This window comes from Rhinoraja longicauda, chromosome 26 (assembly GCF_053455715.1).
Source record: "Rhinoraja longicauda isolate Sanriku21f chromosome 26, sRhiLon1.1, whole genome shotgun sequence".
In the NCBI taxonomy this organism is placed as follows: Eukaryota; Metazoa; Chordata; class Chondrichthyes; order Rajiformes; family Arhynchobatidae; genus Rhinoraja; species Rhinoraja longicauda.
In genome coordinates this window covers 23,051,958-23,077,567 of record NC_135978.1, presented here as the reverse complement: position 1 = coordinate 23,077,567, position 25,610 = coordinate 23,051,958, and the positions used below count along the sequence as shown (strand labels likewise).

The window sequence follows — 25,610 nt, the reverse complement described above, 5'->3', positions numbered from 1 at the left end:
AGTCCACATAAACAACATCCACCACCTTACTCCAATCAATTTTTGTCACCTACTCTAGAAACAATCAAATATGTGAGAATGGACCTTCCCCACTGTTCTCACTCTGACTAATACGTCATTGCTATTCCAAATGCGAGTAAATCCTATCCCAAAGAATCTTTTCCAATAATCCTATCACTGATGCAAAGCTCACCACTCTATAATTTTCTGGATTATCCCTATTGTGGTTCTTAAGCACAGAAACAGCATTGGGTATTCTGCAATCTTCTGGGACCTCACTGTAGTCAAAGAGGATAGAACAATCTTTGTGAAGGTCCCAGCAATCTTCCCTCTTCCCTACCTCAGAATTGTAGGAAAATCTTATCAACCTTACATATGCTTATTTTTTTCTTTTTGACTAAATTTACAAGATCCCTCATCATCCATAGTTCCTGAACGTTGCCATCCTTATGTCAGCTCAGTCCTGAACTCTAGCCAGCTGGTCTTTAAAAGAAAATCCACATGTTTACCCCCAAACAGCCGTTCGCAATCTGCTTTCCCCAGTTCCTGCTTAATACTGCTGTAATTATTATTCCTCCAGTTTTGCACTTTTAGTCTTAGACTTATCCACAACTATCTTAAAACTCTCATGTTTACCATCACTGATCCCAACAATGTTTCCCCATTGAAACTTCGATCACCTGTCCAAATTCATACCTCCATATAAAGTCCAGTATGGCTCCTTCCCCATGTGGATTATCTTCTGATTGTTTCAAGAAACCCTTCACATCCTTCCTCTCGTGTGGTCACCAGAACTGCACACAATCCCCAGATGCGGCCCAGCCAAAGTTTTATGCAGTTGCTACATGACCTGGCAACTTTGATACTCAATGCCCCGACCGATGAAGGAGAGGAGACCTGAAAATGTCACTAATTATTCCAAGTTCCGAGAGCAAAACTTCAGGTTGATTTTAGGCAATGCTGGGATCAAAAGGTTGAGGCAATCTTGGGTTTGCTATCATAGCGTGATAATGCACAGCGTGCAGCGGATGCCAGTGTGATCACACTCCGCTGTTGCAAATATACAAACATTATGCAAACATATATAATAAATGTGATCTCCGGGCTCAAAGTCATGAAATATCAAGCTTTGAGTAATCAAGTACAGCACAGTCTGGAGACCCCGGGTTTAATTTTGCCGAGGTTGAATGCCACAAGGTTAATCGAACTGAGGAGTCTTTGGCGGGGCTTGTAGTCAGCCTTTGATCGTGTTACACGATGCTAACGGAGGGGAGGAGATCAGGACGGGAATTGCCCACAGCTGGAGGGAGACCCGACCATATGCCGGCGATGAAACCTCACAGACGAGGTAGGTTGAAGGCTGTGATGTGGCGGGAATCCTCGTCCCCTTTCGTCGTCTCTGCAAACAACCGAAACAACAGAAATATGGATTTCATTTTTGACATTACTGATCCCTGCTTGTGCCAAACAACATTAAGTCACCTAAGATGGAAACCCGCTGGCTACAATCAAGTGTTCTGAAACATTCTCAAAACAGATCATAAACATTATTGGATAGACTCTGTGCCTGATATTCGCAGCGCGGTGAAAGGCTGTATCTTTCATCTGTATTTCCAGCAATTCAAAACTAAATTTATTAAGAGTGAAAGCTTCATGGATCAAGCGAGCCAAAGACCTCAGCAATCCCACCCGCATATCTGCCAGCAATAAGCACTGTGGCGGAGAAGATTAACACGATATGGAACTGCACTTCCAAAATATTCTTCTGGTATCCTTGCAACACGTAAGGGATTAAGAGCAGCAAAGCATGTAGTTACACGTTGGATAAGCTAACTGCACGCAGGTCAACACGGACTGAGTAATCAGAGTGCTTCTAGATCTGGGTTTAAACTTAAAACCCAAACAAGAAAGGTATTTCAGTGGCTGGATGCGCGAATCAAGGTTCTACTTTCTATTCCGCGCTTGGTTTTGAGAATCATTGGCATGGCTAAGATTTAGTGTCAGTTTTAGGGTTTTCTTTTAACTGTTGGCAGCGCCTGTCTGACTTGCTGGGCTCAGACCTCAGACTGGTTATAAGTTTAGGAAGGAACCGCAGATGCTGGTTTATACCGAAGATAGACACAGAATGGTGGAGTAACTCAGCGGGTCGATCTATCTGAAGAAGGATCTCGACCCAAATCGTCACCCATTCCTGCTCTCCAGAGATTCTGCCTGTCCCGCTGAGTTACTCCAGGATTTTGTGTCTATCTCTGGTTACATGTTTGCTGGGGGGGGGGGGGGGGGGGGGGCGGAATGATATCCAGGCTCAGACAGCAGGGAGCATGACTGTGGAGGTGTGAGTTCAGATTATGTGGTCTCCTGAAGTATCCATTCAGAGCTGGCAGCTGACAGTGGCCATGACTCCCTCTCTAACACTGTAAGCTGACACAAAACTAGCAGAGGGGAAAGAGAAAATAGAAGAGAGCAGTGGGAATCGTGCCCTTAAATAAAAGGGGTTATTCTACAAAATAAATGATCTGGGCCTCTTTGATTTACTTTAATTTGTTTTGCTTGTGCAGACAGTTAAGCTATTACTGGTGTCTCTCAATTTTCAGATCAGCCTTTAGTGTTTTAAGGTCTCTGTTCCTGCTCTTTGACTGGGAGTTTTGAAAGGTCCTGGGGGACAATTAAAACTTTCAATCAGTGGAGAAGAAACACAATTGACAGGAGCACGAGACCCAGCCATGGTGAACTCTGGTTCTCAGTCTAGCGTATGCAATTTGCAACAGTCTCCTCAAATTATATGGTGTTTGCAGAAACCCAGGATGTCTCGAGACCCTTTATCGCCTGTTAATTCTTTTATAGACCGGTCACATAGGGACGAGGAATTCTTGCAGTCAATCTGTGCCCAGCAAGCTCTCAGAGATAGCATGTTGGGAACATTAAATAATCTCTTCTTTTAGTATTGTTTGTTTGAGGGATATATTTGGTCTGAACTCTGAGAGGGAGCTGACAGGAAGTGCAGATGCTAAATTGTTGACTAAACACAAAGTGGTGGAGGAACCCAGCAAGTCACCTAGCATCTGTGAAGGGAATGGACGGGCAATATTTTGGATCGCGACCCTTCTTCAGTCTGGAGAAGGGTCTCGACCGAAAACATTGTCTGTCCATTTCCTCCATAGATGTTGCCTGACCTGTGAAGCCCCTCCAGCCCTTTGCATTTTGAAGGGGGAATTTAAACTGATCTTGAAAATTTAGACCAGAGCCAATTTCATCTGGGGTAAACAAACATTAAAAATAACAAATATTCAGGAACTCCATTGAAAGCTGAGGTTCATATTTCCAGACCAACATGCTGGAGCAGCAGTGAGGGCTGATTAGTACAGGTGTCAAAGGTTATGGGAAGAAGGCAGGAGAATAGGTTGAGGGATAGATAGGTTGAGGGAACAGGTTGGCGGAGTATACTCGATGGGCCAAATGGCTTAGTTCTGCTCCAATCTCCCATGAACTTATAAGGGATCCTACAGTGGCCACAACTCCACGTGCTGATATCCAGATTAAATGTTGAACAGAATCCAATGATTCATTGTTAAATATTAAAAGTCGTCTGTCCATCCCTTCCACAGATGCTGCCTGACTCGCTGAGTTCCTCCAGCACTTTGTTTATCACTCAAGATTTCAGCATCTGCAATCTCTTGTGTCCACATGCACCTACCCAATTTGTAATGGAAAATTATATTAGGATCTAAGAATAAGGGAATGGCCATTTCAGACTGAGATAGCAAGGGATTTCTTTACTTTTATGATTGTGAACCTTTAGAATTACTAACCCCAGAGACTATCTTATCAAAACATATAAGATTATTAAGGGGTTGGACACATTAGAGGCAGGAAACATGTTCCCAATGGTGGGGGAGTCTAGAACCAGGGGCCACAGTTTAAAAATAAGGGGTAGGCCATTTAGAACGGAGATGAGGAAAAACTTTTTCAGTCAGAGAGTTGTAAATCTGTGGAATTCACTGCCTCAGAAGGCAGTGGAGGCCAAGTCTCTGAATGCATTCAAGAGAGAGCTAGATAGAGTTCTTAAGGATAGCGGAGTCAGAGGAATGGGGTACTGATTGAGAATGATCAGCCATGATCACATTGAATGGTGGTGCTGGCTCGATGGGCCGAATGGCCTACTCCTGCACTCCTTGTCTATCGTCTATTGTCTACTATAGCTGCTCCTTCACTGTGTCAATATTCAAAGTTGAGTTGTGTAGAAGGGAATTAGAGGTTGTGGGGAGAGTCAGGCAGGTGGGCAAGGCATATTCAGACAAGATGGTATGGAATGACAGAGCAGGCCCTTTGACCTATTTATTACACCCCTATATTACCAGTGCTACAGAGAATGTAGAATAGGAACTGGCAATATTTCTGAACAACTCCTTCTCCAAAATTAATCAGGCTAACAATGCTTCTATGGCCTTAGCTGATAATTCCCTGTGAGATTCAGAACAGAACACAACTGTCTCAGGCTACAGTCTGCTGTACCTGTGACTCTGGTTATTGGCCACAGACCTTTAGTCGAGCCTGGCTGGTGTGTACATAATTAATCAGTGGGAAATGCAGATTAAAACTTTCAAGTAAATCTGCAGTACAAAGATACCAAAACACAAAGTGCTGGAGTAACTCAGCTTGAAGAAGGGTCCCTACCCGAATTGTCGCTTCTCCATTCCCCCCACAGATGCTGCCTGACCTGCAAAGTTCCTCCAGCACTTTGTGCTTTGCTCAAGATTGTAGCATGTGCAGTTCCTTGTGCTCTCATACAAAGATACCACCTTAATATAATTTCACAGAGAAAGGAGTAGGATAGTTGGAAATGGAAATGGCCAAAAGCCTTTGATGGTAGCTCTGTTAATTCTCTGTTATTCCATAAGTGAATGCTAAATTACTGGGGCTGAAGCAAAGACTCTGTGAAAGACTGATGTCGGGGAGGGGGCGGGACAAAGAAAGGATGTAGTTGGAGACAGGAAGACAAATGTAGGAAAATAACTGCAGATGCTGGTACACATAAATATAGGAAAATAACTGCAGATGTTTTCCTGTCTCCAACTACATCCTTTCTTGTCCCTCCCCCGACATCAGTCTGAAGAAGGGTCTCGACCCGAAATGTCACCAATTCATTCTCTCCTGAGATGCTGCCTGACCCGCTGAGTTACTCCAGCTTTTTGTGATATCTTCGAGTAGCTGAGTTGTTCATTTCCCTTTCCCCTGAATAGTCTGACGAAGGGTCTCGACCCGAAACATCAGCCATTCCTTCTTGCCAGAGATGCTGTCTGTCCCACTGAGTTACTCCAGTACTTTGAGTCTATCTTGAATAGCTAAGTCCTGTGTTACTGGTTCTCAAATACTTTCTGGCTCCAATGTTTGACATCTCCTTCTTCTTGCGTTTGAGGCAGCAGAAATTATGTAACGCCCTCCAGGCGCTGTAGCCAGTGCAATGTGCTGTTGTTGAGGGCCGTGAGGTCTAACCCTCCACCAGGGGAACGGAGGACAGTGCAGTCGAAAATGACGTGCTGCGCTGTTTGCTGGTCTGCTCCACACGTGCAGGCTGCTGATGAACACAACCCCCAACGATGCATGTTGGCATTGAACCAGCCGACCCCTGTGTGGAGCCGGTTCAGGGTGACCCACTCTTTGCAGGGCATGTCTGAGCCGGGTGGGGCTGTGGTGTTCCGGATGGGGCAGTGTGAACTGTGAGGAAGATGCTATGAGGTTGCAGGGTGACTTGGACAGGTTGTGTGAGTGGGCGGGTGCATAGCAGATGCAGTTTAATGTGGATAAGTGTGAGGTTATCCACTTTGGTGGTAAGAATAAGAAGGCAGATTATTATCTGAATGGTGTCAAGTTAGGAAAAGGGGACATACAACGAGATCTTGGTGTCCTAGTGCATCAGTCACTGAAAGGAAGCATGCAGGTACAGCAGGCAGTGAAGAAAGCCAATGAAATGTTGGCCTTCATAACAAGAGGAGTTGAGTATAGGAGCAAAGAGGTCCTTCTGCAGTTGTACAGGGCCCTAGTGAGACCGCACCTGGAGTACTGTGTGCAGTTTTGGTCTCCAAATTTGAGGAAGGATATTCTTGCTATTGAGGGCGTGCAGCGTAGGTTTACTAGGTTAATTCCCGGAATGGCGGGACTGTCATATGTTGAAAGACTGGAGCGGCTAGGCTTGTATACACTGGAATTTAGAAGGATGAGAGGGGATCTTACTGAAACATATAAGATTATTAAAGGGTTGGACACGTTAGAGGCAGGAAACATGTTCCCAATGTTGGGGGAGTCCAGAATAGGGGCCACATTTTAAGAGTAAGGGGTAGGCCATTTAGAACGGAGATGAGGAAAAACTTTTTCAGTCAGAGAGTTGTAAATCTGTGGGATTCTCTGCCTCAGAAGGCAGTGGAGGCCAATTCTCTGAATGCATTCAAGAGAGAGCTAGATAGAGCTCTTAAGGATAGCGGAGTCAGGGGGTATGGAGAGAAGGCAGGAACGGGGTACTCATTGAGAATGATCAGCCATGATCACATTGAATGGTGGTGCTGGCTCGAAGGGCCGAATGGCCTACTCCTGTACCTATTGTCTATTGTCTATCGTCTATTGTTCCGTGTGACAGTGAATTGAGGAGGTCGCGATGTCTTTTCCCAGCTGGCTCTCCATACTCCTAGTATGTTGAAACCGCAGCCACAGAGGGTCGCTGCATGACGGGAGAAAGGGCGACAAGATGACAGGCGTTGAGGTCCCAGTTGCTGTGAATCCTGGGCAAGGTGGTGCAAAGGATGTTTGGCGTCCGATGGGGCCTTGCACACCAGCGTATTAGTGAAGAACTCTCAGCGAAGCTTGGCGGGTGCGATACCTGCGAGCACCGGCAGGAGATCCGTTGGAGTAGGGCGTAGGCAGCCAGTGTCATTGAGGGTGTCGTCTAGCATGGTGTCGTTGAGGGTGGTGTCTAGCTTGCTAGTATGAACGCTGCGGCACCATGCTGGGGCGGCGTACTCAGTGGCGCTGTACACGAGTGCAAGAGCACTGGTTCGGAGAGTAGATGTCCTGGCGCCCCATGACGATCCGGCCAAGCACCGCAGGAGTTTGTTCCGTGCCGAGTCTTTCAGCAGAAGCAGAAATTGTTTAACATGAGCGGCATTCAAGCATTATAAGAAAATGCATTAATTTGATACTATACTGAATACAGGGAAATAATTGCGAAATTGTAGTTCTTGTAGATAGCATTATAAACAAAATACATTGTTGAAGTAAAATTAGTTTTAGGATTCATGCCATTACTGAGATCCCAGTGAGCCCTGAGGATGACTAACCCTATTGTTAGAGCTGTGTCAGTAGGGAATGCAAATTCCAATTATCGGTGCCTGTACATCCATTAAACCTTTGTCTGTTGCAGGTTAAATCTTTACTGGAGATGAGATAGGGAGTGATCAGCATATATTTAAAGATAAGGTAACTCCACACCAGTCTGGGTGCTGATGATTGGCATTAATCTGAAGGTTGACCTGTGGATTATTAAACAGACATGACAGAGAATCCTGCCCTGAAGGAGGCAAGTGGGAGCTTCACCCAGAGAGTTTTAAATCTGTGGAATTCTCTGCCACAGAAGGCAGTGGAGGCCAATTCACTGGATGTTTTCAAGCGAGAATTATTTTAGCTCTTCGGACTAAAGGAATCAAGGGATATGGGGAAAAATCAGGAATGGGGTACTGATTTTGGATGATCAGCCGTAATCATATTGAATGGCGGTGCTGGCTTGAAGGGCAGAATGGCCTACTCCTGCACCTATTTTCTATGTTTCTATGAGTTGTTCCTGCTGTGGAGATGCACCAACAGTGAGTAGCCAACAAATGGTGCCTTGTTCAAATTAATGAAAGGAGACTTGGAATGCGGTCTGTGGTGTTGGAATATTTAAATTATCACCCTAACCACCCCTCCCCACCAAACACCTCCCTCCCATTTCATCTGCAGCAGCTCAATTTGCAAGCTGGCCGATCTCCCATCTCTGAAGTCTGAAAGAGGAAGGCTCAGGCTGTGTAGTCCTGGTTAGAATTTGGTGCTTGACTGAGGGAGTGTTGTATTCCAAGTCTTCGCTCTTAAGTCACTGTGAAATTACCATGATATTATTCAAGATAATTCCTCTGATATCCTGGCTCACATTTAAAAACGGATAATCATTTTTGATGTTCACGAGAACTTGCCAGAAACAAATTGGCTGACTTTCTTTGCAATACAATAATAGTCACAGTTCAAAACCTATGCAGTTGGCCCATCCTGAGAATGTGTAAAGTTGTCCCAAATGGAAACTTTCTCTCTGTCTTTCATGGCTTCATGTTTAATTCACCAAGAGACTGGCGTCTATCAGAGAGCCATACGGCAATTATATATGGCCCGCATCATGGAAGGGTTGTGTTCTTGGACAACCATCTAAATTGCGATTATCTGTAATGTGAACCCTTCACACAATGTATACTGTATTCAGATCTTGTGTTTATTGGGTTATTTTTTCTCACATGAATTCAGCAAGAGATAATTTTTATTCCCTATGTCAACCTTTTTGGTAGTCAGTTGTGAATTCCATATGGGTGAATTTCCATTACTTGATCTGCCGAAATGCAGGGAAATACAATACCTTAGTACTCTAAACTCGTTTTACAGCATCACTCTGGCCGCCTGATTCTTGGGGAAAAGAGGCAGAACTCAGTAGACCACTAATCAATAGTTCTTCTTCTAAATAAGAGCTTTCGTATTTCAAAACAGGTTTGAGGTCCCTTTAAAACACAGCTGCTGTTTTCACTTGGCATTCCAAGGGTCTATAGCTGGCTCCCTGAGTTTACTTTGCTAAGTCTGACTCCTTTATCCTATTAGGAATGTAAACTTAAGCTGACAATGAATGTCAAATATATGATCCATTAACAACCTCAGCCTTGGCTTTCCGAGCACCTGAATCCAGCTCTGTGGATTATAGGCAGTCATACCTCATTGCTACTGGTGCACACCCTGCTGATTTCATGGTTGTTCCCTGTCTGTGCTCAGTTAGATGATCTTATCTGAAGCAGAGCGCTAGTAGAAGAGAAGGAATCATTAGCCCCGTAAATGGGGAATGAATTCCAGGGTGGCATAGTGGTGCAACTAGTAGAGCTTCCTCCTCACAGCGCCAGAGACATAGGTTCAACCCCGACTTCGGGTGCTGTATGTGTGTCAAGTGCTGTCTGTGTGGAGTTTGCACGTTTCCCCTGTGACAGTGTGGGTTTCCTCCAGGTGCTCTGGTTTACTCTCATATTCTGGGTTTGTAGCTTAAGTGGCCTCTGTCCATGTGTAGGAAGGAACTGCAGAAGCTGGTTTAAACTGAAGATAGACACAAAATGCAGGAGTAACTCAGCTGGACAGGCAGCATCTCTGGAGAGAAGGAACCGGTGACATTTCAGGTCAAATCCCGTCTGAAGGGTCTTGACCCGAAACATCACCCACAGTTGGCCATGTTGGGCTACATTTAGATGTTATTCCAATTCATCCTCCTTGTGTATTCCAGTGTCACAGCAGCTCATTTAAACAATGGGACTGATTACAACTGTGTGACAATAAAATGACAATGGCACCCATTGAGAAGAATTTACTGTTGATGGATGGTGCTTTGCCTTTGTTTGGCTGGATACAAAATTGTACCAGTATTATATGGTTTGATGATTTACATTGTAATCACATAATCCTGTTCTGAGCACCTTGTTCTTGGGAGATCACCAGCCTTCATGGTGGAGGAGAAAGGAATTTTAGATTGGAGTCCTATCCTCTGAATGCTGCTACGCGCATTGTCTTCAGATTGAACCTCTTCAGTCTGATGTTCAGTGATTGACCGTTTAGACAACGTCTGAAAGGGTCTGCAACCAATGCACTACCCCAAGTCCTGTAGGCACCCCAGGAGCAGGGCTCCAGCACCACAGACAGGCACGTGATGGTTACCATCAGTGCAACCTGGAAATTGATGATTATCGGTCTCTTTTACTAATTACTTGATGGACTGGAGCCGTTCCAGATGCAGAGTCCCAACATCTGCCTGCAATTAATCAGAATAAATAACCAGGTAAATGGATTCAGGTGTAGTCTGGACAGCTTCCATCAAGGTTACCAAGGGCTTAAGCCCTCATTGGATGGAGCCATTCAAAAGAGCAGACAGTATTTCAAAGGGACAAGCTCAGGGAATCTCCCTGATGATTTGATGTAAGGTAAGGACTAAACCATATGGGTCCGATGTTCCCTGCGTGGAAGTAGCTAATCTCAGCTGCGGGCACTAGGCTGGGCTACTGACGGGCGAGCAATCTCAGGATGGGAAGATATATTCCAGCTGTACAGATCTCTGGACAGACCCCATATGAAGCACTGCATTGCATGACCTGCCCCCACATCAGCACGGATAGATTGACCCTGGGGACACGAATGATGTCGGGGGTAAAAGGGCAGAATTAGGACAGGTTGCAGACTTGAGTCTTGTATTTCCCAATACAGAAGAATAAGTACTCAGCTAATTGCGCCAGTTAAAATGATTACAGGAATTGATTAGTATACGGAACCCACTTAGTGGTGGAACCCAAAGCAAGCAAAAGGCAGGAGAGTAAACAGGGCATGTCGAAACCGAGATCAATATCACCCCTGACCTCTTGTGGGCCCCACGACCCAGGCAGGTAGATTTAAGGCACAAATCAGCCATGAACTAGTTAAAAGGAGGCGGGGGGGGGGGGTTGAGGGTCTGAATGGACTTCATTTTTCTTTGTCCTTACAATCCTCTTGGAATGTTGATTAACCGGTCATTCACCTCTAAAAGAGCAGTGGATATGATTCCATAGTACCTTTGAACGGGCAATAAGATATGTTTTTGAGAAGGAAAGGTTTACTGGGCCAAGGAGAGAAGGCAACGCAGTGAAATTGATCAGAGTCAGTGAATTATGACCCAATGAGTCAACATGAATATTGGGCACTGACTGGCATTTCGCATGCGCAAGGTAGAGTGACGAACAAATCTGCATGCACCTGCTCCACACTGCTCTTCCACCACATCATCTCCACTGGGTACCGACTCCTGTGTGTACTTCAAACAATGAGAAGTTGACTCACTCACTAGCTTGAGGTAAAGATTTGTATATAATCAATAGTTTGTTTCAAACTGACTATTGAATTATAACTGACTTTAGTCAACAGGTTCAAAGTAATTCTGATCAGGATGCACATGATAGAGTAGTGTGGTACACAAGGTTCCATTTTGCCCACGAAATATAGAACAGTACAGTATAGAAATGGGAGCTTTACCCACAATATCCATGTCAAATATAATGGCAAGTTTAACTAATCTCCCCCACCTTGTCATGATCTATATCCCTCTATTTATTGCATAACCATATGCTTACCCAAAAATCTCTTAATTGCCATTATCATATCTGCCTCCATCAGCACCAAAGGCAGCGCATTCCAGGCACCCACCACTCTTTGCGTGGAAAACAAGCTTCCCCTTAATATCTCCTGTAAAGCTTGCCCCTCTCACCGTAATGCTATGACCTCAAGTCTATGAGATTTCCATCATGGGAAAGAGGTTCTGACTCTCCACCCTATCTATGTCTCTCCTAATTTTATATACTTCTATGAGGAAGTATATAATGAGGATGACTCTCTATAGTAGTTTATAGTTTCCCACGTTTAACCCATTGTCCCGGCAAATTATCTTTCTGCAAGCACTGATCTGATTTCAGATAGCCCTCTTTGATTCTCCTTCCATCACCTCTGCAGACAATGACTTCCAGATCATAGCCGCTTTCACATTAAAAAAACTATCTCCCCACATTCGCTGCCCGTCTTTTAATACTTCTTCTCTCAGTGACCAAGAACAGCTAATATTTACTGCTCTTATTTTAGATTTCTAATATAGGCAATTTCTTCTGTATAAGCATTGTTATTCTATAATTATTCTGCAGCTTTATCCTTAAAATTCTATGTAATATAAATATCAAATCACCAGGATAGACACAAAATGCTGGAGTAACTTAGCGGGACAGGCAACATCTCTGGATAGAAAGGGTGACGATTCGTGTCAAGATCCTTCTTCAGACTGTCTGAAGAAGGGTCTTGACCCAAAATGTCACCCATTCCTTCTATCTGGAGATGCTGCCTGTTCCGCTAAGTTACTGCCTGACCCGCTGAGTTCCTCCAGGAGTTTGTATGTTTTGCACTTCCTGTTAGTTTCCTATTATAAACATTGTTATTGTGTATTGTAGAAACATTACACGAGAAGTCTGCTCCTATAAATCCTTTTATAATACATATGATCTTGCTGTAATCCTTTGGTTATTTTTGTCCACTGTCTTTTGAGCTTTTACAACATTCATAGTGTCTTCCTTATGTTTTACTCTGGGTTAGAATCTGAAATTGTGTCATGCCATTATTATCTTATAGATGATCTAGTAAACTATGTTATGGTTGATAATGTGTGCCTGCACAAGTTATAGTGAAATAATATTTCTATATAATGTGGAGGGTCATTAATAATCCACATATGTTGAACGCTCAATTGTACACAGGGAGTGCACATGTCCATAAGACTTCTGCTTCTTGTCAAACTGCATTCTAAGGGTCTGTAGCATAATGTTATCATGCCCTGGAATAAATCTGTCTCGTATTACCGATCTCTAGTTAAGTTTTTATATATTTTATGTGTTTTGGTAATGGTCACTGTATCTGGTGTGAAATTCTCTGTGCATTTTTGCCACAGGGACATCAAATATCTGGAGTAATGGAAACACTCATCTAATTACACCGCACCTGAATTGATCTCTATCTTTCAGGCTTGACCAAAATATGTTCCTGATTATTCTTTTTTTAAATTTCTAGGATACAGGTGTCCCTGGCAAGACCAGCACTTGTTTTCTCATCCCTAATTGATGAGCAAGTATTCGAAAGGCTCAGCTAGCCCTATACTGAATCAAATATGACAGCAAGGGCTTGCAACATTATGGACATCCTTGGTGTGAATAGGATTGTGCCTCTACAAGAATCACGCACTGCTCACTCTCACCATTGCTATCCTGAATAGATGCAACTGCCACAAGTAGAAAGATGAGTGGGAGGTCGGGCGGGTTTATCTCCTGTTTGTTCACCCTCAACCTGCTGTAGACTCACTTTCATAGCTCCTGTCCTTTAAGACTCAGTCAGTGGTGGTCCTACCAATCCATTCTTGATGATGCACTCGAGTTCCCACCCAGAGGACATTTTGCAGTCGCTGCGAGTCTCAGTGCTTCTTCCAAGTATTGTTCAGGATGGAGGAATTCTGAATCTTCAGCTGAAGGAGGGTGGGAGGTGTTAACAGAAGGAAGTTTCCTTCCCACGTTTGCCTTAATCCATGAGAATTTATGGTATAGTAGCTAAATATTAGGGATTCCCAGGACATTTCCATCTGCTTGGATACAACCGTCCTGCCACCTCTAGTATATTTGTCCTGATGATGAGATATGACAAACAGGTTTTGCCACAGAGGAGTCTGGCACATTTGTCTGGAAGGTATGATTGAGAGCATGATTATGCAATCATAAAGAAAGCCAACAATACTTCTACTTCCTTGGAAGATTAAGATTTGGTATGTTTGCAAATACATTATTGAACTTCTACAGGTGTAGAGTGGAGAGCATACTGATTGGTTGTATCAATTCCTAGTTAGGAAACTCAAAACCCCAGGAAGGAAGGAGATTAAAGAGAATGGTAGACACTGCCTAGTCCATCACTGGTACTGATCTTCAAACCATCAGAGATCTATAGGAGACACTTTAATGGGTAGCCAATAACATCAGACCTACATCACCCTAGTCACGCTCCCATTTCACGTCTACCCTTGGGAAGAAGGTATAGGTGTTTGAAAACTGTGATCACCAGATTCAAGAATAGCTTTTTCCCAACAAACCTCAGACTCTTGAAAAACTAAACACTAACCTTAACTATGAACCTCTATTAACTGTCTTTGGTTGCACCAAGGACCATGGGATTTTTGCATGAGTGTCATGGTTATTAAATTATTTGATTTTTTCCCCTTGCATCTGTTATTTGTATGCATTGCATTTACAGGCCTCCTATACTGCTGCAAGTAAGAATTTAATTGTCCCATTGTCGGCACATGACAATTAAACACTCTTGATGTTGCTAACTGCTCTGTCTGACAGCTCCCCCAATTTAGGCAACTGATATCAATGATGACTTTGCTGCTTTGTGCTTGAATACAGTAGCTCGTGCTGGGTGGTCCCTTGCTGCAGTTTGTATAAATGAGTGGGATTGCCGGGAGTTCACCTGTTTAAAGCACTCAAGACGATTTCACAAGTTAGATTTACAATCTATTTTTATTAATTGGACTGGCTGAAACGAGGAGTAAATTAGCAGCTAAAAACAGGACTCGGTATCATTGCAAAATGCAGGAAGCCAGTCACTTCCAGCGCAGTATAGCAGCAAATTAACAGCCAGAGTGAAGCAGGCAGCGAGGTGGCGATTTTCTGACTGCAGAACGGAAGGCAGACACTCTATTGGCAACTTGATAATGACAGGGATGGGGAAGAGGTCAATTCCTTTACTGCCTGCATGTCTGCCTTTCATCGTATGTGCGAAGGCTGGAGGCGCTGTATGTCTGATAAAGAGTGACAAGTACAGGACCTGATGTTTTACTGTATTTACACCACAGGCCCTGATTAGGATCTAATCTGGATCAAAGAACGATGGGTGGAGAATCTGTGGTGGCGCCAGTTCATGGTTGTGATTCTGTATGTGGTGAGTTCCTGATTTCGAGGGCAGGAGGGAGGGGAGGAAGTGGTGAGCAGATGGGGATTTTTTTTTTAATGGAGTCAACAATAAAACAAATGGATAATTTGTGCCTGGTATCTGCCAGCAGCTGGTTCATGGGAAAGACAGACATTTTTGTATTTTCAAGCAATGCCTCTAAGGACCTCCTGATATTGCTGTAACTTTTTTCATCAGCTTAATATTCTTGAAGTCTGGTCATTATTATTACCAATGAAATGCAGCAGTCTATTTGCACATGGCAGGATCACACAAACTGTAGACTGGTAATAAACCAGAAATGTTTGAACATTGAATTCTCCAATTTTAAGTAACATCCTCCCCTTCCCCTTCTCTCTTTCCTGTGACCACACCTACCCCAATGTGCACCCATTTCTCCCACTATCCCATCCCTTCTCACCACCCGCTACCCCCCCCCATCTCTCCCTCTCGCTTTACATTTCACTCTTCTTATTTGACACCCCTTTGTCTCCTTTTTACCTCTATCCTCTGTCACCTACTCCACCCACCTCGCAATCAAAGCCCCCTCACCTGTGTCCACCTATTGCTTGCCAGGCTTTGTCTCGTCCCTGGATATTTTCCAGCTTTCTCCCTCGTACTACAATCAGTCTGAAGAAAGGTCCTGACCCAAATTGTTGCCTGTCCATTCCCTCCACAGATGCTGCGTGACCGACTAAGTTATTCCGGCATCTGCCGTACCTTGTGGCTCTCAATATTTTTGTTTTGTAGATGGATAAATATGGTATGTGGATAAATATGTATATTTGCATGTATGTATGTGCACTCATGTATAACTGAGTATGCATGTATGTGTGTGGTATGTGCGTGTATGTGCGCGACACGTACATATTTGTGTATGGATGTATGCGTCCTTGTGCGTATGCACATATATGTTTGTGTGTAGTCCCCACAGTAACGGGTTTGTTTTTAAATCACAAAACAGGAATAACTGGTCACCTCTCTCCCCAGTGCGTGCTCTCCTGTATTCCTGGTCCCTCCAATTTTCCTTGATATCTCAACTGTTCTGCATCCTCCCCCCCCCCCCCCACTTACAGCATTCCCTCTCAGCGGCTGTTTCTGCGTATTATTCCTTTTGATGCAAGCTTTCCCTCTGATAATCCCACTCTCTATTTTCCTTCCTGAGAGTCTCCCTCTCTTGTATTCCCTCCTTTGCTATTCTTTGCATTTCCAATTTTCTCAGCGATATGTAAGAACATGCACTTTTTCTGGGAGTCCTGGTGATATCACTGGATGATGTTGGGGAAAAAAAGAGATTCACTCTGAGCTCTCCGATTCTAGGGATTAGGCTCCTTGAACCTTCATCTGGTTCATTTCAGCAACATGAGAGCAGACTGCTCCTCCACTGTCCAGCCACATATAGACAGACATAATCCATACCATGATCACAGCATTATGCCCACCACAAACATCTCCGAGGCTGTTTAGTCAGACGTTGCGATTTCAAAAACTCCCTACGTAACCTTCCCCACAGCATTCAATATGTCAAGGCTCAAGAGACAGGAAGTTCTCATAGGCACAAAACTATAAAATGACTGATAACAATCCCACAGACTAAATCCTCAGAGAAAACATGGGCATTTAACCAAACATCTCCAACACAACATGACTCAAGGCAAGGCAGTCATTGGGTTTGTGCTGCAGAAATAAATCACTTAGTCTGAATGCACAAAGGATTTTGCAGCTCTATTTTGGATTCATGCTGTCATTTCTGTGAAGGATAAAATATGATCTAAATAATTATTACTTTACTTCTATATTACATTCTTCGTGATTGTTATTTCAGCTATTAAAGGGGTTGGGGAGATGGTGCCGAAGCCTTCAAACCAGCAGATCCTGTGCTCAGTGCTGAGCTACGATCCCAGGGAACCACAGGTCCAAGCCATGTGGTGAACGCTCGACTTGCGTACAACCCGTACGTACGATTGAGCGAGTGTTTGGGAGACCAGTGGGATGCAGGTGCTGGTTTACACCGAAGATAGACACAGAATGCTGGAGTAACTCAGTGGGACAGGCAGCATCTCTGGATAGTAGGAATGGATGACGTTTCGCATCAAGACCCATCTTCAGGCTCGGATCTGTTGTCTGCTGTGCGGTAGCAGCCATCTTCTGTCGTGTGGTAACTCAGGCCACAAACGGTTCACAGGTCAGGGACCCTGTGACCAACTTCAGGACGAGGAGATGGCGAGAGATGCAGCGGGAGCTGTCCCTAATGGAGAGGTGGTGGTGGAGGTATGAGAGTGGATGTCAACTAGGATCCCTAAACCTAATGAGTTATTTCTCTGGGATATGCCTGCTTGAATTATTGATTGTATTCAGCTCTCAGCAGCCAGCAGGCGCGCCTTGGCTGATTCACCAATCAAAAAATGATCTTTCATGCAAAACTTGCACATATATATCAATGGTAGTTGGTGCCAATGGGAATTGACCAAACCAAAGCCGGTCCCAGTGGAAGCCACAGCCTGTTCAGGCTACCAACGTGGGACCAAATGCAATGATGGAACCCCTGAAGCTCTCTCATACTGAAGAGAATGGGGTGTCATTGGGTCCCAGAATGGGTGGGTGCTTATGGTTCCAATCAGCTGGCTCTGGGCCCTGTCCCTTTGCATGCATGGATTCCATCCTCTGGATGGATGGTTGACTGAGACCCTCAACTACCCAAGGTGGGTGTTTGACCAGGGGCACCGGCCTCCAGTGCGGCTCGATGTCCATAGGCCTCACACACCAGAGTGGGTGGTGCCCATGGGCCCGTGTTTCCATGGGTGGGTGGATGAACAAGCACCCCATCTCTCGGGCAGGGTGGGCGACTGAGGGACCTGGCCCCCAGGGTGGTGGGTACCCATAGGCAGGGCCGTCTTAACGCATGGGCCTGATGGGCACTTGCCCGGGGGCCCACGAGCATAGGGGCCCCATGCTGATCTGTGTATGTTAAGTGACTTGCAATAAATAAATACTACTTTAAAAATGTAGGTTCAATAAGCGCTTTTTTCGCAACATTTTCGGTCCCTAAGTGCTTCTCACAGCGATCTGTAAGTGCTTTTCGCAACAATGTAGCACCCTAAGTCCATCGCTAAGTGCTTTTCGGTAAGTGCTTTTCGCCGGCACGACAGGGGGGGGGGGGCTGGTAGGGAAAGGGGGGTGGGGGAGAGTAACGGTAGGGGCCCCAGTACACTGCTTTGCCCGGGGGCCCATAATGCTGTAAAAACGGCCCTGCCCATAGGTCCTGTCCCCAATGTGGCTGGGTCTCCATGGCTCCTGACCTGAAAGTAGGCCCTGTCTCCCCACTTGAAATTAACTGTAAGACCAGAAACCTGAGCAGATGAAACCTGACATTAAACCTCGACGTATCTATAAAGTAACAATGTGACCAATTTACCCGCCGATCAGGTTACGACCCAAGAGATGGGACGTGAAAGGCACTTGTCTCAGTCGGCATGTACACGATGGGCAAAGTGATTGCCTTGTAATGTCACGAATGGCTGTGATTGCACAAAGGAACTGTTCTTAATGAAAACAAAAGCAATTCTGTTTGAATTAAACTAATTTGCAAGAGATTCACCCTCCTCCGAGGGCCTCTCGAGTGCTGCCGCTGGACCGACGTGTTTGCAGATGATTCATTCAGCAAATCTCCATGATGCTGTTTGTGGTCTGTGTGTTGTGGTTGTTTAGCCTGTCTCTCAGGCATATCCCAGTCTGAGCGAAGGAAGTAAGGGCCGCAGATTATGTTGGCAGTGCTGGATGAGACAGTCTTCCAGGGGCTGACGCACACCAGCTCCAGTCGAGTGCCGCACTCGCACGCTCAACCTGCAACCTGGAGCACAGCATGATCCCATCACCTGCCAGTGTTCCAGCGTCTCTTGCCGATGAGTGTTGGCAACAGCAGGTTTAGGACTGCCCGCATTTTGTCAGGGTAGCGCTAAAAGTAGTGTGTGTTCCTGGCAGAGAATGCGAAGGCTCTGTAAAGGTGCCCATCTCAGTGGGGCAATAATGATGTTTAAAAGAGAAATACAATTTTCCTAACTTTAAAGACAAAATCCATTGAGCAGGTGGTGTCTTCTATGTCTGGCAATGGAACCTCAGTGTATTGATGGCAGTCAAATGTATCAGTGGAACACTGTAGACTGGCAGCTTAGCCATGGTGTTTCAGTGATATACCATAGACTGGCAGCATAGCTGTGGTGTATCAGTGATATACCATAGACAGCATAGCCACTGTGTATCAGTGATGTGCCATAGACTGGCAGCATAGCCATTGTGCATCACTGTGTTACAGAAACATATCTTCAGAAATTTTACTCCTTAAAAGGAATGAATATTAAAGCAGGAACACAAATATTTTCACAAAGGAAGCCATTATTGATCAGAGCAGGGCCCATAGCAACAGTGTTGGTTCCTGGATCCTTTTCAAGCTTCTTTCTTACGGTTCATGGGCCTGGAACTGGGCTTGGCAGAAGGGTGAAGTGACCTCGCTAAGGAGGCCGTGTCAGCTATGAGATTCGTTGTGAGTCAGAGAGCAGAACAAAGAGCGTCTGAGGTCCTGCTTCTGTTTGTTAACCAAGACCCACTTTCGGGACGGAACCCAGAGTGATATCAGGACTTCTCCAGCCCACTTCCAGATTGACATTAAAAGTTCCCTTTCTGACCCATAAAATGCCAGTTGGAGGATGTCCAGGGGGATCACGTGTGGAACCAGCCCAAAGACCATCACTGTGGGACACAAAAACCCTGAGCACCTCAGGATCCCACACTCCAGATCAGGAACCCCCCTTGGAACCTGTATCCAAGGCCCATCAGCACTCCCCTTGGGTCCTGGTTCCCACAGACTGTCGACTTCCCTGAAACTTCTGACCCAGAGATTTGTAGGTCAGTTCCTCTGAGAGACCCCAGTTCCAGGGATCTCAGGTCTGCTTGCCCTGGACAGAGAAACAGAGGGGTGATTCAATCGAAGACTCCTGTTTGGTGCTTTAAAAGAATAATGGCTAAGCTGAATTGTGGGAAAGATGACACGGTTGGAAATAACATTCCCTATTAGTAAAACAGTAAATAAAAGGATATTTGGAAATCTAGAAGTAGAAACAAAGAACAGCAGATGTTGGTTAATACACAACAAATTGCAGATGCTGGTTAATACATCTTACTGCTGGCACTTTGTTTTTCTTTCCTGCAATGTCTCCCACTAGAATTCCCTGCACATCTTTATTTTTTAAATATTTGACCAGTGATTTATAAAGTATCTCTATTGATCCAGTGTGTCCTGACCACATCACTGGAACAATTGGAGCGCAGGGACCTCAGAGTCTGGCAAGTAAACATTCAATGAATTGTTTGTAATCAATTTACTTCTGTGATTCTTCTTGTTTCGTCAGTGAATGCCTGGGACTTGAAGTATCCCAATCATCTCGTCCAACTCTACCCCCAAGGCGGTCAGTAGCACTCAGATGTTACGGATGTAATTGGAGTCAGTGAACAAATGATTCCTGTGTGTTTTAATGTAAGCAAACCAGTCATAGAAATCGTCATAGGAGTGGGAAATCTTTAGGTAACAACAGGTTCTTAATGAAACCTAAAGGGCATCAATTTAACATTTGTAGTCAGGCAACAGTGACTATTCTCACCCCAGAAATAAAGTGTGGCAAATAAGAAAAAAGTTGACATAACATGAAATGATGTTTTTAAGTCTTTGATTTAGCACCTTAGCTCTTCCCTTTGTCAGTATCTGTAAATGAGAATTCAGTAAGATGTAGAGGTAAGGAAAGCCTGCACACACTTTTTCACACTTCACAATATGCTGCAAGCTGTGAACTAAGTTAAAGCGGTGACTGCGCCCACAATTTGGATGAGCGTCTTTCTGCGGCAGTTACTGAATGCAGCAAGATAGGTTCCCAAAAGTCCACTTTGTTGAGCTGGTTAGATTTGGCTCCTAGTGCGCAGGACACTACCGACCTTGATAATAGTGAGGGGGAAGTTTGGAAAAGAGCAGGTTGAGGAGGAAAAAGGTTTGGGGGAGGGATAAATGGAGGGATTTAGGGGAGTGAGAGAATACAAAGGTACCAGGGCGAGGAAGAAGGTGGCTGAAGGAGATGGGTATGGAGAGGGAGAAGCAACGTGGTTCAGTTGAAACTCGAGGGGAAGAGGCTGAGTGGCTGGTTCTCGTTGGTGGGCAGTGGTGAGCGGTAACCTTCAAAGTTGCGTGGGATGCTTCCGCTGGTGGAACCCGAGCTGTTGCTCAGGGTCTCGATGCTCCCCTCTCGTTGAAGCTCTGCAAGAGAAAGGAGAGAAGTCTTTCAGCCAACGGGACACAGGGATCAGTAGGAAAACATAACCTCCCTCGACACTTCTGCTTTCTCTGCTAACTTAGATATTAAGGGAATCAAGGAATACGAGGTCAGTGCAGGAAATTGATGCTGAAGTAAATGATATGGGGATATGGGGAGAAGGCAGGGACGGGGTACTGATTGAGAATGATCAGCCATGATCACATTGAATGGCGGTGCTGGCTCGAAGGGCCGATTGGCCTACTCCTGCACCTATTGTCTATTGTCTATGATCAGCCGTGATCTTGTTGAATAAGGGAGCAGACACCAAATGGACTACTTTTGCTTCTATTTCTTGTGATAGTCTGATGAAGGGTCCTGACCCGAAACATTATCTGTCCATTTCCTCCCCAGATGCTACCTCACCCGTTGAGTTCAGATACTTTGTGATTTACTCAAGATTCCAGCATCTGCAGTCATTTGTGTTTCTACTGAAGGCAGAGAGGCAATTTGCAGGCACCAACGACCCCTTGGTTCAATAACCAAGGATTAGGTGAAGGGATGGAAAGAAAGGAGAAAGGGTATCCACAAAGTCTTCCACGACCTTGGTATGTACCAAAGTTTCAGAACCAACGAAGTACGTTTTAATCTACAGTCACTGTCGCAAAGAGAGGAAAAATAAAAGCCAAATGGCATATAATAAATTCCTGCAAGCCACAAGTAAGAAACTGACCAGGTAATCTGATTTTTGTGATCGTGGTTGAGAGATCAATATTGGCCTTGGAGTCTGAACATCTGCTCTGGCAACCTGTTCTCAAAGCCCATGTAATTTGTATTGACTGAAGTCCACAGTGTTCAGAGAAATAAAAGCAGAAAGTGGTGGTGGAGGTAGGTAGATACGATAGCGGTGTTTTAGAGGCTTTTAGATAGGCACATGGATATGCAGGGTATGGTGTGATGGGCGGGGGGAGAGGGGGGGGATATGGATCAAATGCTGGCAGGGGAGATTAGTTTAACCTGGCATCATGGTCGGCACAGACATTGTGGGCCAAAGGGCCTGTTCATTTGCTGTACTGTTCTATGTTCTATAAAACGTTAAAAACAATTAGCAGGTCTGCCATAAGCTGCAAAGCAAACAAGAGTTAACATTTCAGGTTGAAGCCGCACACCTATTCTGAGGGGTCGTGGAACCGAAGTGTTAACTTTGTTTCTCTGTCCATGGCTGCTGACTGACCTTCTGATTGTTTCCCACACTTTCCGACTTAATTTCAGATTTCATTCATTTGCAATTTTTTTAAATTTTCATCTTTATTTTGTTTGCATAAATTCTAAATTATAAACCCTGCCATGGAAATCCGGGGATTACTGAGAATTTAATAGAACCGGGATTGAAGTACTATTGTGTCACTTGATTCCCTGTTTCACATCACCATTTATTCTCCTCCACCGGAAGTAATCTCGATTGTCCTGATGGTGAGTTACAGCAAAGATAATGTCAATCTTGGTCATGCCTGATGTTTATCCACAAGCTTTCTTTTAGAACATAGAACAGTAGAGAGATACAGTGCAGAACCAAGCCCTTCGGCCCACCGGGTCCGCACTGACCAGCAATCACCCCGGACACCAACACTATCCTATGCACTGGAGACAATTTACAATTTTACCAAAGCCAATTAACCTACAAATCTGTACGTCTTTGGAGTGTGGGAGGAAACCGGAGCACCCGGAGAAAACCCACATGCACATGGGGAGAATGTACAAACTCTGTACAGACAGCACCCGTAATCAGGATCAAACCAGGGTCTCTGGCACTGCAAGGCAGCAGCTCTACCGCTACACCAATTTACTGCCCAAGGCGTGTGTCACGAGATAATGATCAGAACGAAAAATTAAGATCAAAGCAAAACATTGCAGATGCTGGAAGTCTGAAATAAAAACATAATGCGCAAGAAAAACACAGGTCAAGATGGCATCAGTGGAAAGAAAGCCAGTTAACATTTCAACCCGGGCTACCCTGAGAAAGAGGAGAGTTCCACAGTTCTCATGAAGGGTTCAGGATCTTAAACATTAAATGCTTCACTTTCCACTGATGCTGCCTTGCCTGCTGACTTTTTCTGCACTTTTTGATTTTATTGGGAAGAAAGAATAATCCGACAGAGACATCCGTAGATGTTCAGATACTGTAAGTCAGCAAAAGACCGCTGGCGGAACTCAGTGGGTCACGCAGCATCTGTGGAGGCGGAAAGATGATTGACGTTTTGTGTCAAGACCCTGAATCTTACAAACGTTTTATTAGCACTGGAGCCCTGAAGCAGTGAAGTGTAATCACTGCTTTAATGAAGGAAACCAGTGTGGTATTTGTAAGTCTTAAACTCCCACAGACAACAATGAATTGTATTTTGTTTGTGTGTTATTGGGGGATAAAATAAGGGCAGAACACTTTCCTGCTCTTCTTTGACAGTAGTGCAACGGGATTTCCTCAATTTGCACGAGAGGGCAGCGAGGTCTTCTCCTGAAATAGGAACGCAGTCCGACTCCTCGTGATTTTCTCCCTGACGTGGGGCAACTAACCAGGGGTGCGTCACCAGAGTGGAATCAACAAACTCAGCGCAGTGCAGAGATCGAAGCAGGCTCTGTGATTCAGTTGCACGCCGGACTGTGCGGTTACGCACTGAGTCATCAGGTTCTGGAAGCAACTTTTGCTCAAAGCTGAAACGACGACTCTGCTAAAAAGCGCTGAGTGAAAACGACACTGAGCTGCTCCTTATTCCCCACTCACTGGCTCACTGCCTTGGCTAAAAAACCCATACACTAATAGTCAACATCTGCAATTATGCTTGAAGTTTGCTTTTGATTATTGGACTGAGTGCAAACCTGGGTATTGTTTCCTGAGCTGGAAAAAAGGGAGGGACAGGCACTGTGTTTATGTACCCCATTAGTGTCGTTCTGCCACCCTCCATGGCCGGGCCTAGGCTTTTCTCTTTGGAAATGCCTCCTCTTAAGTTAACGCATGGCCCAAGTGAGACCGAGAACTGATTGACAAAGTGCCAGAGGGAGCACATGGAGAGTTTCAAAGGACTTGAAAGGACAGGCTGCCTGAGCAGTAACCTGGGCCTGCTGACTGCTGAAGGCAAGTAAACTAGCAAGCACTGGGTGAAGAACAATAACTCAGCACCTAGTGAAATCACTGGATCTGACAGAGAATAGCACATGCAATCCAGCACAGCCAATCGCGGGCTCAGTGCCTGCAAACACTACTTGGATGCTTGTTTTACTTTCTTTTAATACTAACTTCAAATTTTCTGCTCTTTGTATTAACCCAGAACCTCTTTACTGGGTCTGAAAGGAGACATTTTCAGATTCTACTGTAGGGAGGTGGAATCAAGTGGTTTCTCTGACAGGCACTAATAAATGGTAAGAATTTTAAGAAAACAAAACTTCCTCATTGAGGACAGTGAGAAGAGTGAACACCTCTCCATGAGGAGTAGCTGAGGCAAGTCACACAGTTGAAGCCAAGGTAAGTACAGGAATGGAGGATTTGGTGATAGGATGAGATGAAGATGAGCTGATGGAGTGGGATGGATTGAGATTCCTGGCCTATCGACACCAGCACAGAACTATTAGATGGAATGGTTGTGAATTCTATGTGATATAAAACCTCAATCAACATCGATGGTGCAAAGTGCAAATGGCTGAGAGCTTCAGGTTCCGAGATGGAAATATTACCGACGATATGTCCTGGACTAACTACATTGAACTATGGCCAAAAAAGCACACCAACACCTCTACTTCTTCAAGAAACAAAATAAATTTGGCATGTCTTCAATGCCTCTTAGCAACTTCTGACAGTCAAAATCTTTTTCCCCAGGATGGAAACATCAAATACTAGAGGTCATAGCTTTAAGGTGAGAGGGACAAAGTTTGAAGGAGATGTGCGGGGCATGTTTCTTACACAGAGAATGGTGAGTGCCTGGATTGTGTTGCCGGGGGTGGGGGTTGAAGCAGATACATTAGTGGCATTCAAAATACTTTTTGATAGGCATATGGATATGTGGGTAATGGAGGCATCTGGGTTATGCGCAGGCAGATAAGTGATGGTCTTGGCATCATGCTCGGCACAGACAATGTGGGCCAAAGGGCCTGTTCTTGTGTTGTACAGTTCTTTGTTCTACAGATGCACCGGAGAAATCGGGTTGCATCACAGCTTGGTCAGGGAACAGCTTTGCCCAAGTTCGCAAGGAATTGCAGAGTTGTGGATGTAGCACAGTCCATCACACAGGCAAGACTCCCCACCATCATCTCCATCTACACTTCAGTCTGCCTCGGGAAAGCAGACAACATAATCAAGGAAGTTTTTCATCCTGGTCATTTCCTTTTCTCCCTATCCTCGTTGGGCAGAAGATACAAAAGCTTAAAAGCATGTACCACCAGACTCAGCAAGAGCTTCTTCCCTGCTGTAAACAGATTTCTGAATCGTTCTCCCGTAAATTAGGGTGTAATCCCAAT

At 44.8% G+C, this 25,610-nt stretch overlaps 1 protein-coding gene across 6 annotated transcripts in view; it reads right to left on the bottom strand.

The window, feature by feature from the left end:
• Nucleotides 1–17,971: 17,971 nt before the first annotated feature.
• Nucleotides 17,972–25,610, bottom strand: part of bcas3 (BCAS3 microtubule associated cell migration factor) — a 681,054-nt gene continuing 673,415 nt past the window's right edge. For 5 of the 6 annotated variants that reach the window (XM_078422068.1, XM_078422067.1, XM_078422074.1 and 2 more), the window contains one exon: nucleotides 17,972–21,109. In XM_078422068.1, coding sequence (XP_078278194.1) covers nucleotides 20,961–21,109 — 149 coding nt within the window. In that variant the 3' untranslated portion in view covers nucleotides 17,972–20,960. The remainder of the gene's footprint in view (nucleotides 21,110–25,610) is intronic. The other variant, XM_078422073.1, reaches the window with a different exon arrangement.